This window comes from Epinephelus lanceolatus, chromosome 18, assembly GCF_041903045.1.
Source record: "Epinephelus lanceolatus isolate andai-2023 chromosome 18, ASM4190304v1, whole genome shotgun sequence".
Lineage (NCBI taxonomy): Eukaryota > Metazoa > Chordata > Actinopteri > Perciformes > Serranidae > Epinephelus > Epinephelus lanceolatus.
Window position 1 is genome coordinate 28,045,011 of NC_135751.1, and position 14,948 is coordinate 28,059,958.

General features: G+C 39.9%; 1 protein-coding gene across 1 annotated transcript; it reads left to right on the forward strand.

Moving 5' to 3' along the window:
* The first annotated feature begins 800 nt into the window (after nt 1-800).
* Nucleotides 801-13,060, forward strand: LOC117267993 (deoxyhypusine synthase-like). The gene is made up of 10 exons (XM_033644094.2): nt 801-2,102; nt 5,610-5,806; nt 6,885-7,049; nt 7,823-7,944; nt 8,187-8,283; nt 10,602-10,688; nt 10,784-10,889; nt 10,968-11,071; nt 12,429-12,554; nt 12,863-13,060. Exons 2-10 carry the CDS (start codon nt 5,615-5,617, stop codon nt 12,956-12,958), a joined length of 1,095 nt encoding a protein of 364 aa, XP_033499985.1. The 5' UTR covers nt 801-2,102; nt 5,610-5,614; the 3' UTR covers nt 12,959-13,060.
* The last annotated feature ends 1,888 nt before the right edge of the window (nt 13,061-14,948 follow it).

Consider the following 14,948-nt stretch of genomic DNA (forward strand, 5'->3'; position numbering starts at 1 on the left):
GGCGTGGCTCATCACATAAAGGTGTATAACATCTCAAGGGTTTCACCGATCACCACGCAACTTTGTAGGCATATGACCACACATAATCTGAGGGGACCCCTCCATTATTGACCCCATCAAATAAAATGGGGAGCTAGAGAGCTAATTTCTTATCTAGGCCTAACCGCCATATCGATTTTTACTAAACTTGGTAGATATGTAGAACAGGACACCTCAAGGTGACTGGAGAAATTTAACTCTAATTGGCAACTGGGTGGCGCTATAACAACAGAAAAATGCTTAAAAATGGCTAAAATGCAACCGATCACTGTGGCTCCCCCTGTGGCCTAATGTTGTTGTTTTTCTTCTAATTTTTGGTATGACTAAGTCATGGTATGGTATGCTGTACATAATCACGGAAACTGTCAGTGTGTCATTCTGTCAGTCCGGATTCTAACCCCCACCGCTGCAACAAGGGCTAGCCGTACCTTTCCCATGTGAACTACCAGTGCGCCCCACTTTTAAGTCAATACAACATATAAACACTTTAACTATCTGCCTTTCAACGTGCTACCTCAACTACTAATGTACAGTTTTAGCCCACTAGCTATCCCACTATTGGCAATGGTACTACTGTACTTTCAATAAAGCAATCGTACTATCAAATTCACAAAATCTCTGTCTGAATACATTGCTCTTCTTTAATTTAATCTGCAATTTCCTATGACCTGTATCCTAAACACACACTATGTGAAACTGAACGTGGGCAACTGTGCACTCAATGGGTATGGACTAGTGTAATGATATTTCTCAATTAAAGGAAGCGTGTATAATCAATTTCGTCATTTAAACCAGGATATATCGCATCCAGTTTAAAAATCCAAAATGTTTCTCTCTAGAGAAGTCGTAGATGTAAACGATCTCCATGTCTAATGGACGTCTGTATTGATTCTAAGCCTTCTATTCTCAGTAGAGAATCATTACTCCTATGTACCTTTTATTTATTTGTATTAATGTTCTGAAAGTCTATCTTTATGGCGTATTTTGGTGCGTCCAACATACATCAGTGTTCCATGTTCCCTTCTTAAACCTATGGGAACTCTTCTTCCCCCTTTACAAAGACGTCTCCAGCAACTCTCCTAATTTGTAACTGAACTATTGGTATAGTTTTACAAGTCTATTTGCTTCACTATATTTGCCTGGAGATTATGTATGTGTAATCTTTTCCTGTGGCTTTGCTCTTTGACCATGTTATTTTGTTGACTTCAGGCGGCTTCCTGTTTGGCCCCCAACTCCTTTTTTTCCCCTGCTGTAGATAAACAACTACCTCACATGATACATCTTTAAAAGTTAAACTTTACAAGTTGGAAATATATGTTCACACCTTTTGACACATTCAGGCGCAGAATAAAGAAAATTAGATGGAAGCAAATGACGAAAGTATAAAGGTTTGAATAAACAAGAATTAAATGCATGATGTTTTTCTTTAAATATCCAAAGCTCGTGAAAGAAGTTCATCAATTTAAGATACATTTTGAAATTAATCTAATTTTTGAAAAATCATTTAAAAAATATGCTTAAATATATCTTCATTGTAGGGTGAAGGTGGATGTGGGGGCCTTCTGACACTGTGATAGGAGCCATTTTGCTGATAATACTTCTGCACTTTTAACTAATATTTTCAATTTAAGACTTTTATTTGTCATAGATTTTTTTTTTTGTTGACTATAGCATGTCTATTTTTACTTAAGTATCTGCGTACATACTCCGATAATGACAGCATGTGATACTGCTGTATCCACAGGGAGCATCACTACTAGCTGTACTACAAGTCTAAATCCTACCAGTTAAAATGAACTAATTCACGAGTTGCAAGCATTTCAAGTATCATAATGGTTTAAGTCAGGGATTGTACATGTATTCATATCTCAGTGAGAGTGGGTCATAAGCGTAAAGGCAGCTCAGATGTTACTATAGGTTGAACACCTACCTGCTTACTCCTCCCTCCTTGTCCTGCACAGGTATAAAAAAAGCAGGTGTACATCTGTCCTTTGGTGAAAGGTGCACGGACATCCAAGAGACAAACTTACATCCTTAAAAGAAACCCTCCGCCAGCAAACCAGGTAATGTCCTGACCTCCCTCCTCTACATAAAAAAGACTGAATGTCATGTCAGATTTTTATGGGTGTGTGCATCTATAATTATATAGATTATAATAATTATACCTAACTTAATTGTTCTGTATGTCAACCAGTCAAAAGCAGGAACCATTTGCAGTCACTATTTGTGTGTATGAAATACTAAATATGGACCTTATTTACACATATTTCTCTTTAACAGCTCTGGGTAGAACAATGTCATGTAAAATATGTAATACATAAGATCACTTACATGTCTACTTCAGAGACCGAATCTGCAAGTCTGGCCAGATTAACCTGTTTGGGGCCCCTCAATAAAAATTTGCTGTAGGGCCCTGCTGACCAACCACTCACTTTAGTTCTCTGTACATTTTTGTCACCTCCAAATTCCCACAATTGCTGCACACAGAAGACTTTACCCAGTGTTGGGAGGGTTACTTTGAAAGTACAGCTCTGCAAGCTATCAATGACTTCACACTGGAAGAAGTTGATCTACAGCAAAGCTTTAAATAAAGCTGCTTAGAAAAAGTAGGTGAAACTACTTTAATGTACATGTGACACAAGATTCTAACAAAATATAATGTGAAAAAGTCACAAGCCTCTACTGAGTTTATAACAAAGTGTTTGCAGGTCGTACATAGAGAAGGGAAGGAAAGAAGAGAGAAGACAAGAAGAGAAAAGAAAAAAGAAAAGACAGTAAAATGAGAAAAAAAGAGAAAAGGAATGGAAAAGAGATCATTTCCTTTTATCTTTTTCTTTTCTTTTTTCTCTTTTCTTTTCTTTTCTTTTCTCTTTTTCCTTTACTTTTCTCTTTTTTTCTTTTTCTTTTCTCTTTTTTCCTCTTCTTTTCTTTTTCTTTTCTCTTTTTCCTTTTCTTTTTTCTTTTCTTTTCTCTTTTTTCTCTTCTTTTCTTTTTCCTTTTCTTTTTCCTTTTCTTTTTTCTTGTCTTTTCTCTTTTTTCTTGTCTTTTCTCTTTTTTCTCTTTTCTTTTCTCTTTTTCCTTTTCTTTTTTCTTTTCTTTTCTTTTCTCTTTTTTCTCTTCTTTTCTTTTTCTTTTCTCTTTTTTCTTTTCTTTTCTCTTTTTCCTTTTCTTTTCTTTTTTCTCTTCTTTTCTGTTTTTCCTTTTCTTTTTCCTTTTCTTTTCTCTTTTTTCTCTTCTTTTCTCTTTTTCCTTTTCTTTTCTGTTTTTCCTTTTCTTTTTCCTTTTCTTTTCTTTTCTCTTTTTTCTCTTCTTTTCTTTTTCTGTTCTCTTTTTTCTTTTCTTTTCAATCAATCAATCAATCAATCAATTTTATTTATAAAGCCCAGTATCACAAATCACAATTTGCCTCACAGGGCTTTACAGCATACGACATCCCTCTGTCCTTATGACCCTCACAGCGGATAAGGAAAAACTCCCCAAAAAAACCCTTTAACAGGGAAAAAAACGGTAGAAACCTCAGGAAGAGCAACTGAGGAGGGATCCCTCTTCCAGGACGGACAGACGTGCAATAGATGTCGTACAGAACAGATCAACATAATAAATTAACAGTAATCCGTATGACACAATGAGACAGAAAGATAGAGAGAGAGAGAGAGAGAGAGAGAGAGAGAGATGCAGGTAATGACAGTAGCTTACAATAACATTATTGAAAGTAATAATATTATAGTTATAGTTCTGGCTACTGTGGTACAATATGTTGAAAGTATGTATTAATATCTGACAGTATACTTGTGTGACAATAGTCATATGTGTATAATAACAGTAGAAGTATGACTAATGACTAATGATGGCAGCAGCAGCAGGAGGCATCTGGCAGGACCACGGCAGCAGCACAACCACACACGTCACGCTGTCCAGGCACCGCTGCAATATGAGTTAATCTGAGAGACAGTGGAGCACAAAGGCTCCGGAGAAGAAGCCGAGTTAGTGACATCCAGAATGGCCGAGTTAGCAAGATGCAGTAATAGAATACGAGAGAGAGAGAGAGAGAGAGAGAGAGAGAGAGAGAAGGAGAGAAGGTGCCCGGTGTATTATAAGGGGTCCTCCGGCAGACTAGGCCTAAGTCAGCCTAACTAGGGGCTGGTACAGGGCAAGCCTGAGCCAGCCCTAACTATAAGCTTTATCAAAGAAGAAAGTCTTAAGTGTAGTCTTAAATGTGGAGACGGTGTCTGCCTCCCGGACCGTAACAGGAAGATGATTCCATAGGAGAGGAGCCTGATAGCTGAAGGCTCTGGCTCCTGATCTACTTTTGGAGACTTTAGGGACCACGAGTAACCCTGCGTTCTCAGAGCGCAGTGTTCTGGTGGGATAATATGGCACTATGAGCTCTCTAAGATATGATGGAGCTTGACCATTTAGAGCTTTATAAGTTAACAGTAGGATTTTACATTTAATTCTGGATTTTACAGGGAGCCAGTGCAGAGAAGCTAAAACAGGAGAAATATGATCTCGTTTCTTTTTCTTTTCTCTTTTTTCTTTTTTTTTCTTCTTTTTTTTCCTTTTTTCATTTCTTAATTTTCTTTTTTATTTTCACTGGTTGTTGCTGGTTGTGAACTGTTCAAATTGTGGTTACTGTACTTAGTGTTACTGTAATTTGGAGCATTCTCTGGCACAATAATTTCATTTGGGATAAATAAAGTTCTATTAAACTGAACTGAGTTCCCCATAATACACCTGGCCTTTTACTATTGAGTTCATCAGGTTTGCGATCACCCATTACCTTAATGAGGACACCCATAGATAATGGGTGATAAACAAGATAGAGGTGGGGCGGCACGGTGGTGTGGTGATTAGCACTCTCACCTAACAGCAAGAAAGGGTTGCCGGTTCGATCCCGGGCGTGGGAGCCCTTCTGTGTGGAGTTTGCATGTTCTCCCCGTGTCAGCGTGGGTTCTCTCCGGGCACTCCGGCTTCCTCCCACAATCCAAAGACATGCAGATTGGGGACTAGGTTAATTGATAACTCTAAATTGTCCGTAGGTGTGAATGTGAGCGTGAATGGTTGTTTGTCTCTGTGTGTCTGGCGACCTGTCCAGGGTGTACCCTGCCTCTTGCCCGATGTCAGCTGGGATAGGCTCCAGCCCCCCGCGACCCTCAAGAGGATGAAGCGGTTAGAAGATTAATGAATGAATGAAGATAGAGGTGTTCCCAATGAGCAAGGCAAAAACAGTGCATAATAGAGTAACAATAGGAGTATGATGGGTAGAGTTACTGAAAATGAACTAAAATGGTGGACTGCGCCTGCTAATCAGTGTTATTGAATATAACAGTGAGAAGTGGCATTGCATTTGACTGAGAAAATAATATTTCACTACATTGACAAGTGATCATGATATTGAAGGCTGACATTGCACATGATATTGTTGAAAATATTGCACAAGATATTGAAAAGTAGTGCTGTGCATCATATGGAGTAATAGTGCACCTGATGTAGGTGAATATTGCTGTGGGAGGAGGAGTGGTGGTAACTTGGTAACTGTGGTAACTCTTGAATGGCTCCTATTTTTTCAGACATCATGGCACATCATAAACACCCGTTGAGTGGGCCAGTCTACAGGCAGACCACCCCCATGCCAGAGGATACACCAAAGGTCAAGGGCTACGACTTCAACCAGGGAGTGGACCACGGTGCCCTGCTGAAGACTTACTACAACACAGGCTTGCAGGCCACTAGTGTTGGCAGGGCTATCAAGGAGATCAACAAGATGGTGAGAACTTTGATGAATACCAATGTTCTTTCTTTCTTCTTCTTTGTTTTTCGTCAAAGGGATAGTTTGGATCTTTTGAACTTGGGCTGCACAGGGTACTTATGCATTGTTAGTGTATTACAAACAGTCAATGTGTGTCAGCATGCCCTCAGGGTGGAGTCCTGCGCGGAAGCTAAGCAATGTAATGCTGTGGACTATACATGATGTAATGGAGAGATGTCAGAGTGAGGGGGCTGCCTTGGACAGGCGCCCTGAGCAGTAAAGGGTTAAGTGCCTTGCTCAAGGCCACCTTGGCAGTGCCCAGGAGGTGAACTGGCACCTCTCCAGCTACCAGTCCACGCTCCATACTTAGTCCATACAGGGATTTAGATGGGGAACAGGGGCCATTATATCACTTCAAAGCCAGACTCTATTGAGAAAAACAGTGATTTAACATCCCTGAACACAGGAGCTGCTGGTCTACCGCTGCCTTGATCAGTTAGTTTGTTTGTGTTTTTGTGTGACACTGGCACTTAAAAAGGTTAGTTCAGAAGTCACACAGTAACAGTGATAGACCAGCAGCTCCCGCGGTCAGTGGAGTCTGGTGGCTTTGACGATGACATAGACGGGGAATTGAAGCCATTAATGGCTTCCTGTTTGAACGGGCTGTCTGACAGAAGGGTAAAGCAGTGAAAATACTCTCAATATAGTGTACGTTTCAACTGATATTGATTGTTTTAGGTGGCAAAAATATATTTTGCTGCTGCCCCCGTCCACAGCAGTACATTGCAAGCTTCTGTATTGGCACTCCTGCTGCTTCTCCAAGTTGGGGGCTGACAGACATCTTCTGTATGTAATACACTTACTATAAGTGAGTACCCCATACAACTCCACTTCATAAAGTCCGAACTATCCCTTTAAAATGTATTTTTAGCTTTGATGCTGCAAGAAGCTAATGATCAATAGACACTGTCCTGCTGTACTGACTGATAGCAGTATGTATCAAACAGTTGAATTCATGATTGCTAGCCAAGTGGATGTGTATCAATAAATAATTCCTCATGAGCTACATTATTTCTAACCCAATCCACGTCTACAGATTGAGAGGCGTCAGCAACCGCTGAAGGTGGAGAACGGACATATTGAGGAAGATCCATCAAACTGCCCCTGCCTCCAGAGCTGCACCATCTTCCTCAGTTACACCTCAAACCTCATCAGCAGTGGTGTCAGGGAGACTATCCGCTACCTGGCAGAACACAAAATGGTACGAACTTCCTCAACTACTATACTATTTTATACACCACATGATTAATCCATTAGTTGAGAAGAACATGTGAGTGTATTGTTAAAGGGACAGTTACTTCCAAAATCAAAAATACATACTTTTCCTCATAATTGTGGTGCTCTTTATCAATCTAGATTGCTTCGGTGTGAGTTGCCTAGAGCTGGAGGTATTGACCATAGAGATGTCGGCAGCAAACAGTGACTTTCACTCAAGAGAGCGGTGTCCCGTAAGATTATAAAGCCAAACCCTGTCCTGTATGTAAATGGTAAATTTCCTGTGACAACGAAAGTGTATCTTTGAAGAAGACAATGGATGTAACAGGCAGAACTTGACACTGTGTCCCAGAACGGCAACAACCAACACACCCAGGGTACCTTGCACGTTGTATGTAGACATGAAAAGTCCATGACCAAAACGTCAATATGTGACAAGGACTGAATGTGTTGGAAAATGATGCCAAATGCCATCTAGCTTCATCATATATGAGAAGGCAGACATCTCTACGGCAGATATCTCCAACACTTGACAAGTCACACCAAAACAATCTAGACTGACAAACAGCACCACGGGTAAAAAGGAAAACTATGCATTTTTAATTCTGGGGGTGAACTGTCTCTTTAAATGGACTTATTGAAACAACCCCCCAAAAAACATCTGAATAAGAGGAATGTACAGGATAATCTTACTCTATAAAACAGCACATTACACATTGCATTTGTTCCCTAACACAATATCTTTCTCTTTCTGTGTAGGTGGACATCTTGGTGACCACAGCTGGAGGTATAGAGGAGGATCTGATCAAGTGTTTAGGTCCGGTTTATGTTGGAGACTTTACTATGTCTGGCAAGGATCTGTACAAGAAAGGCCATAACAGGTCAGAGAACGCGTTAGGGTAGCAGAATATGACCCCTTTTGAATTTGACTGTCAACAGAAAACAACTTGGTATACCACATGTTAATTAAAAAGTGGATTGACAAAGAAAATGGATTCATCTTTTTAGGTTATTGATTATTCAAGCCAATGACTTTATAGTTACAGTTTCTCAATTGCAAGGATTGGCTTCCCCTCTTTGTCTTGTGCAACAGTAAACTGAACTCCTTTTTTGGCCTCTGCAGGAATGGAAACACTCTGATGCCTGAGGAAAACTATGTTAAATTTGACGAATGGATGACGCCGATCTTGAAGCAAATGATGGAGGAGCAGAACACTCAGGTGTGCTGAACGTTTTGGCTTTTTTTCCTGAAATGCTCTACAGTGCAAGGTGTGTTGCTACAATATACTAAAAATTATTTGAATATAACATTTTGTGCTGACATAAATGAAACAGAATCAAAACACCCTTGCTCTTGGCTCCACAAGGCAACATCATAAATTCCAATCATTTTTTAAACATTATTAAAGGTCCAGACACACCAAAACGACATTGAGGAGCTAGTGGGGACAAAGGCTGACTGTTGCTTTGCTCCATAGCAGCAGTCGGCTGTAGTCTGTATTTGTCATTCAAAAAGGGAAACCACAAAACCAACAAGACAGAATGAAAATGTTGAAAAATGAAACTTATGCGGAATTACCTATAACTCCAGTTCATCGAATTGCCACTTGAGGCTGGCTCCAAAACTACACTCCTCATCATAAATACCTCTCTACAATCTGGCATGTTCCCAAATCCCTTTAAGACCGCAACTGTAAAACCCATGGAACTGGGATGGAACCATCCAATTTCCGTACCATCGGAGTACTTCAAGCCTGAAATATCACCTCAACGCAAAGCATTTAGCAACGAACCCAGAGGTCCTAGCTAGCACCGTCATGCTAGCAGCCAGCCTCATCAAACCACACTCAACCAGGTGCTCAGAAGTCTACCTGTATTCGGCTAACTTACTCCCTTGCAAAATGGATTACAATGGACTGCAGGCCAGTTTTGGTGGTGGAGGAGAGGAGGACAATTGTGTCTAGGCTGACCAAACGTCCTCTTTTGCACGGACATGTCCACTTTTCACGTCCCGTCTGGCGCGTCCGGGGTTTTTTATAAACTGATGATAATGTCCGGTTTTCCGTGTGTTTGTGTGTGTGTGTTAGAGCGCGGCACAGGCAGCATATTTCTGTCCGAACCCGAACCAAGCCCGACATTATTTAATGACCAAAGCACTGAGTTTGTGTCACACAGTGGTTACAGGCTATTTAACAGGGGGTGCTCAGCTGCGGAGAGGGAGACCTCCGTGTTTGAGACGGGAATGGGAGGCGGGAGATCCGACGCTTCCAGCGAGAGGAGAGGGAGAAATAAAACAAAATAAGATAAAATAGGAAAAACCTGTCTCCCTCTTTTATTTTATTTTCAGCGTTTAATCAAGGTGGAGGCGGGCGGCTGGAGGTCCGAGACTTCCAGCGTGGGGAGAGGTAGAAACAAACATCCAATGTGTGTCTGTGTGTGTTATGTTCAGGTGTTGTCACGTAAATAACAGTGCCCAAGCAATAAACAGGACAGACAATAGGATTTTATTTATTTTTACACTACATTTTCACTGAAAGCTGGCCGGATCCGACCCGAGCCCAAATACAATTTATAGCTACATTTTTGACCAAACCGGCCCGACCCGTCGGGTACCGTCGGTTACCATCAGGCTCGGATCGCCACACTCTAGTGTGTGTATGTGTCCCCTATAGGGGCCTATCTGAATTTCTGTCTTTGAGAGATATTATTTTTTAACATAACTGAATTTTCTTTCCATACATATAAATTTTAAATATATTAAAATTATAAGGCATCTTTGAGTAAACTGCGAGTATCATTTAAGTAGGCTATGTTGTGGCTGGCCGAGTGTTCTCTTTTTTGGAAATCAAAATATGGTCACCCTAATTGTGTCCAAAATCCAGTAGCTTTGCCATGACACATCTGCCAAAATTCATTGGAACAGAATTTTTTTTCCGCAGCAAAAATTGGTGTATACGATTTGTTTAGATCAATTAATCACAAATTATGTAATTAACTAGATTATTTTTTGTAATTGCTTGACAGCCCTAGTCTTTGTAGCTAATTTTAAAACAAATAATAGCTGTATAGGGGGTGAAATTTTATATGACTCAACCATTTACATTTTATTAAGGCTTGAAGTTACACACATTTAAGAGCAGGGCTGCGTAGATTGACTTAGATCCACCCTTGCTCCTCTACAGCTCCACCCTCTTGTTAAAATATGTGCATTTCTGGCTCCCAAAACCCATGATGAAGACAGCTGCTAAGCTGAACTTGAGTATTCAAAATGGCAGTCCATAAAGTCCATTATTTTATACAGTCTATGAGGCCAATTAGTGTCAGTGGTGTGGGACTAAGAGGGCAAAAACTAGAAGGACAAGATGCTCACTGATGGCCCATTGACCAACAGCTGACCGTTGGCTTGATGTGTCAGGACACCTAAAGACGAATTTCTATTGCTGTTCTAGCCATTATTGGAGTTGAGATGTCCTGATTCTTCCCCTGGCCCTCACATGAAAGCTCACACTCTCTTTTTGTATACATCCATTCCTCTCAGGGCACCAACTGGACTCCATCTAGGGTGATCCATCGGTTGGGCAAGGAGATCGACAACCCTGAATCTGTTTACTACTGGGCCTACAAGGTGATCCCTGGTACACGTACTGTAAGGCTGCAGCTCTGGGAAAAGCTGTTAAGCGACTGTGCTGTTTCTGAGCAATCATCTGGTGTCTGTTTCAGAACAACATCCCGGTGTTCTGCCCCGCCCTGACAGACGGTGCTATTGGAGACATGTTCTACCTCTTTTCAGAAGACAACCCCGGCTTGAGAGTGGACATAGTTGAAGGTAAAAGAGTCTTGATTAGTGCTTAGTGAATGTGTCCCTGTGGTGTTAGTTTGTCTTACACAATGCATTTGATTCCAGATATCTCAAAGCTGAACAACCTCGTAGCTGCTGCCAACAGCACAGGGATTATCATCCTGGGAGGAGGTGTATCCAAACACCACGTATGCAATGCCAATGCATGGGTTAGTATTTTGCATTTTTAACCTATAGCTTATTATTTTGGCAGCCAAATTCAGATAGATCTGTCTCCACGCAATCAAAAATATTTTCTGTACTTGTTCTGCACTGCAGATATTCACCTTTCTTTCATGCAGGTAAACTGCTGATTGTGATGTTTTGCTGATTTACTTGAGGCAACTTGGTAAAAATTGTGAGGAGTGGTCATACCCATAAGAAACAAAGTATCTGTGTTATGAAACAAAGAAAATTATTTTACTTTCATTAGAATGACAGTGATTGATAGTGAGGCAGTTCTGGCTGCGTTACAGGGGATCCAGGCTTGTTTTATAGGGACCAGAGGCCTGAACTACCAAGCAGGATTTGGAGTTAGCGAGGTAACTTCAGGGTTAACTCTGGGTTTTCAGTACCACGAAGCTGGTTCTCTTTTTACCAGGTTAAATCACCATGGCAACTTATGCTGAACAGCAAACTGGCTACAGAGCAGAGGCCTACACTACGAAGCCAGTTCAACTTACCCCGGATATCTTTTTGTTATTTGGTTTGACCAACCCTAACATTGTCCATCTGGGTCAATCAACTCTGGGTTTTTCTATCCAACCACAAGCATGTTCATGTGAAAGAGGCGGGGGTGTTAATTGTGAGTAGTAGGCTACTTCATATCATATGCAAAGAAACAGTGTCTGGGACTTTAATCCATGGATACTTCTTTCTTCAGTGATCTGATTGGTCGGAGGTGGAAGTGTTGACAGGCTGTGATCTGACACTCTGAAGTTAACCTGCTCCAGAGCAGGTTAGCTGTTCAGCATTAGTCACTAAGGTGATTTATCCTGGTAAAAACAGAACCAGCTTCATAGTACTAAAAACCCAGAGTAAACCCAGAAGTGACCTTGCTAACTACAAATCCTGCGTCGTAGTACAGGCCTCCAGTTGATAACAAGCTTTGTAGTACCTGTTATCCAGACGGCCAATGTTAGGGTAAGTCGAGCCAGATAATGAAAAGAGCTGTACTGTATATTTCTTTCTTTCAAAAGGCTGTGAGGAAAAGCAGTTGAAAACAGTGGTGTGGTGGCAGTTGATGAGGAGGGTGTACTACTAGGTAGATGGGAAGGTTACAGAGGAGAAAGTGAGTATGCTCTGCTATATATTCCAGTGGCTTTTTGGCTGATAGGTGGGTTTAGTGTAAACTGCCTGAAAAAGAGGTGCGTTATACCACACTTACCTGCCTTTACTCTCAACCACACCACTGGTTTAAAGTGTAAAAAGACTGCCTTCCACAGTAATGCCACATCGATGTGCACGTTTTCTTGCACTGGTGCATTTGCGGCAGACTCAATGACACACTCATTTGTCTCCCTCCAGAGGAACGGCGCTGACTATGCAGTGTATGTGACCACGGCTCAGGAGTTTGATGGTTGTGACTCAGGAGCCAGTCCTGACGAGGCTGTGTCCTGGGGCAAGATCAGAGCAGATGCTAAACCTGTGAAGGTATTTGATATTAAGTATTTCATGTCAAAGTTATGTTCCAGTTATTAAAGTGTTATGCACTAGTCTGTTTTTGATTTGGTGGACCAACAGGTAATAACGATTTAAATTAATTAGATTTTTGTGCAAAGTAAAAGCAGAGATTATGTAGGCTTTGCCAAAGGTCTATCTATCTATCTATCTATCTATCTATCTATCTATCTATCTATCTATCTAATTTATTTTGTCGTTAAAAAAATGTCTACAAAGGCTTCTCTCAAAACTTGCTCTCTGATGTTTTAATACACAGCTTCACTTTTCTCTCTTTCTAGGTGTTTGCAGAAGCTTCCATCATTTTCCCCTTGATGGTAGCAGAGACCTTTGCAGTCCATGCTGAGAAGAACAAAGGTGGCAACAAAATCTGCTGAACACATGTTGCATCAAATCTGTTAGAAACACTTAGCTTTAGTTGTTCTTCTATTCGCAATGTGGCTTTTTCTGTTGAAAATAAAACAGACTGCAGCAGAGGATTTTGTGTGTGTGAATTTTACTGTCTGATGAGTCATGTTTAAAAGTCTTAGTGAAAATAAATTATGAATGGAAAAAGGAGAAAACTGAAAAAGTCTAAAAAACCTCGGAGAGGGAAACTTCTATTGACATTTCCCTCCCCCGATGCCTAAACCTGATAAGATTAAAAGGCATTACATATGTAATTCATACTAAAATGGTGGATTCGATCTAAAAAATACTAAAGCAATTAAATTATCCCTAAAAGCATCCTGGATAAATAAAATTTACCACAACAGTCTTTGTAGAATGAGTCAAAATGTATCCTCTATGTACCTATTTGTTGATAGTAAAGTGTTTCCAATGTCACCACTTTGAATGGTCATTTAAAAAATATATAAGCAAAGTTTTTCCCCACCGTCAAAGATGCATTTAAGTCTTGGTCGAGCTTCCAGACACTGCAGAAGATATCCAAAACCAAGTTATATGGTTGAAGCACTGTTTATACATGGGAAGCCCTTTTTATGGTTAATACTTGAGAATAATTCAATATTTTTTTATAAATGATGTACTAGATAGCACAGAGATCTGCTTTCATACCATCAGTTCTGCTGTGTGTACAGTCAGAGATTGTTTTAATTTCAACCAGCTGCTTTCAGCTATCCCAATTAACCAGAAACGGAAACATATAGACAACAGGTCCCACGACTAGCCAGAAATGGTTATCCAAAATAAAGATGAATAAAAGAATTTCTAATTTTATTTTACTGCCTTCCCTCATACAATTTGTTGATGAGTTGAAGATGAGTTTAACATTTTGATTCTTTGGAAACAATTTACAAGACAACAATTTACGAGCTCTTTGATGATGAAAGCTAACGTTCAGGACTTGGTTAGAAAAATATGAAATAAATTGTTCTCAGAGAGAGTATAATTTGTCAAGCAATCCCTTTACCACTGATTCAATTAATCCAGAATACACTATTATATTCGAATGTTAAATTCGTACTACCTAAAGTGATGATTAATGATTGTAACTTAAATGATAACAAATGTAACAACAAATTGATTAGCGCTGCTTTGAAATCGATAGTATTTAATGATTACAACAGAGGATTTAAAGAACAAGTGACTGATAAGGTAACTGTGTCTATGATGGAAAAAGCACACTCTAAATATATTAAATGGCCTCTTGAAAAAAACAAAATCCAAGACAACTCTTCTCTGGTGCAAAAGTTAAAAGGCCTTTATTAAATGGCTAGTTCATGATGAACATTAAAATCACCAACATGTTTCGGCCACGCTCACTGGCCTTCATCAGGGCATGATGAAGGCCAATGAGCATGGCCGAAACATGTTGGGCATGATGAAGGCCAATGAGCATGGCCGAAACATGTTGGTGATTTTAATGTTCATCATGAACTAGCCATTTAATAAAGGCCTTTTAACTTTTGCACCAGAGAAGAGTTGCCTTGGATTTTGTTTTTTTCAAGATGTTCTACACTTCCTGACCAAAGAGCACCTTCCTGGATACCATGATACTGCAACCCACATGAGCACTTCATCTGCTGTTGTCTTCAATATTAAATGGCCTATTTCCCCAAAGATTAAGGAAACTCATTTTAAGATACTCTATTAAATCTACCCAGTTGCAGAATTTCTAAAAAAAAAAAAAAATTAAATTTGAAGTTGACCCATGTACCTTTTGTAATGCAGCAGATGAAACACTAGAATATATGTTTTTCTCATGCCCTGTGTCCAGGAAATTTTGGTCAGAAATAAGAAATTGGTTATTACTTAAAATAAATGACATTCCAGGTTTTGATATTTCTCATATATTCTTTTACATAGATAATTTGAAATCTAGTATCTCTGATATGATAAATATGATTATTCTAATGGGTAAATATC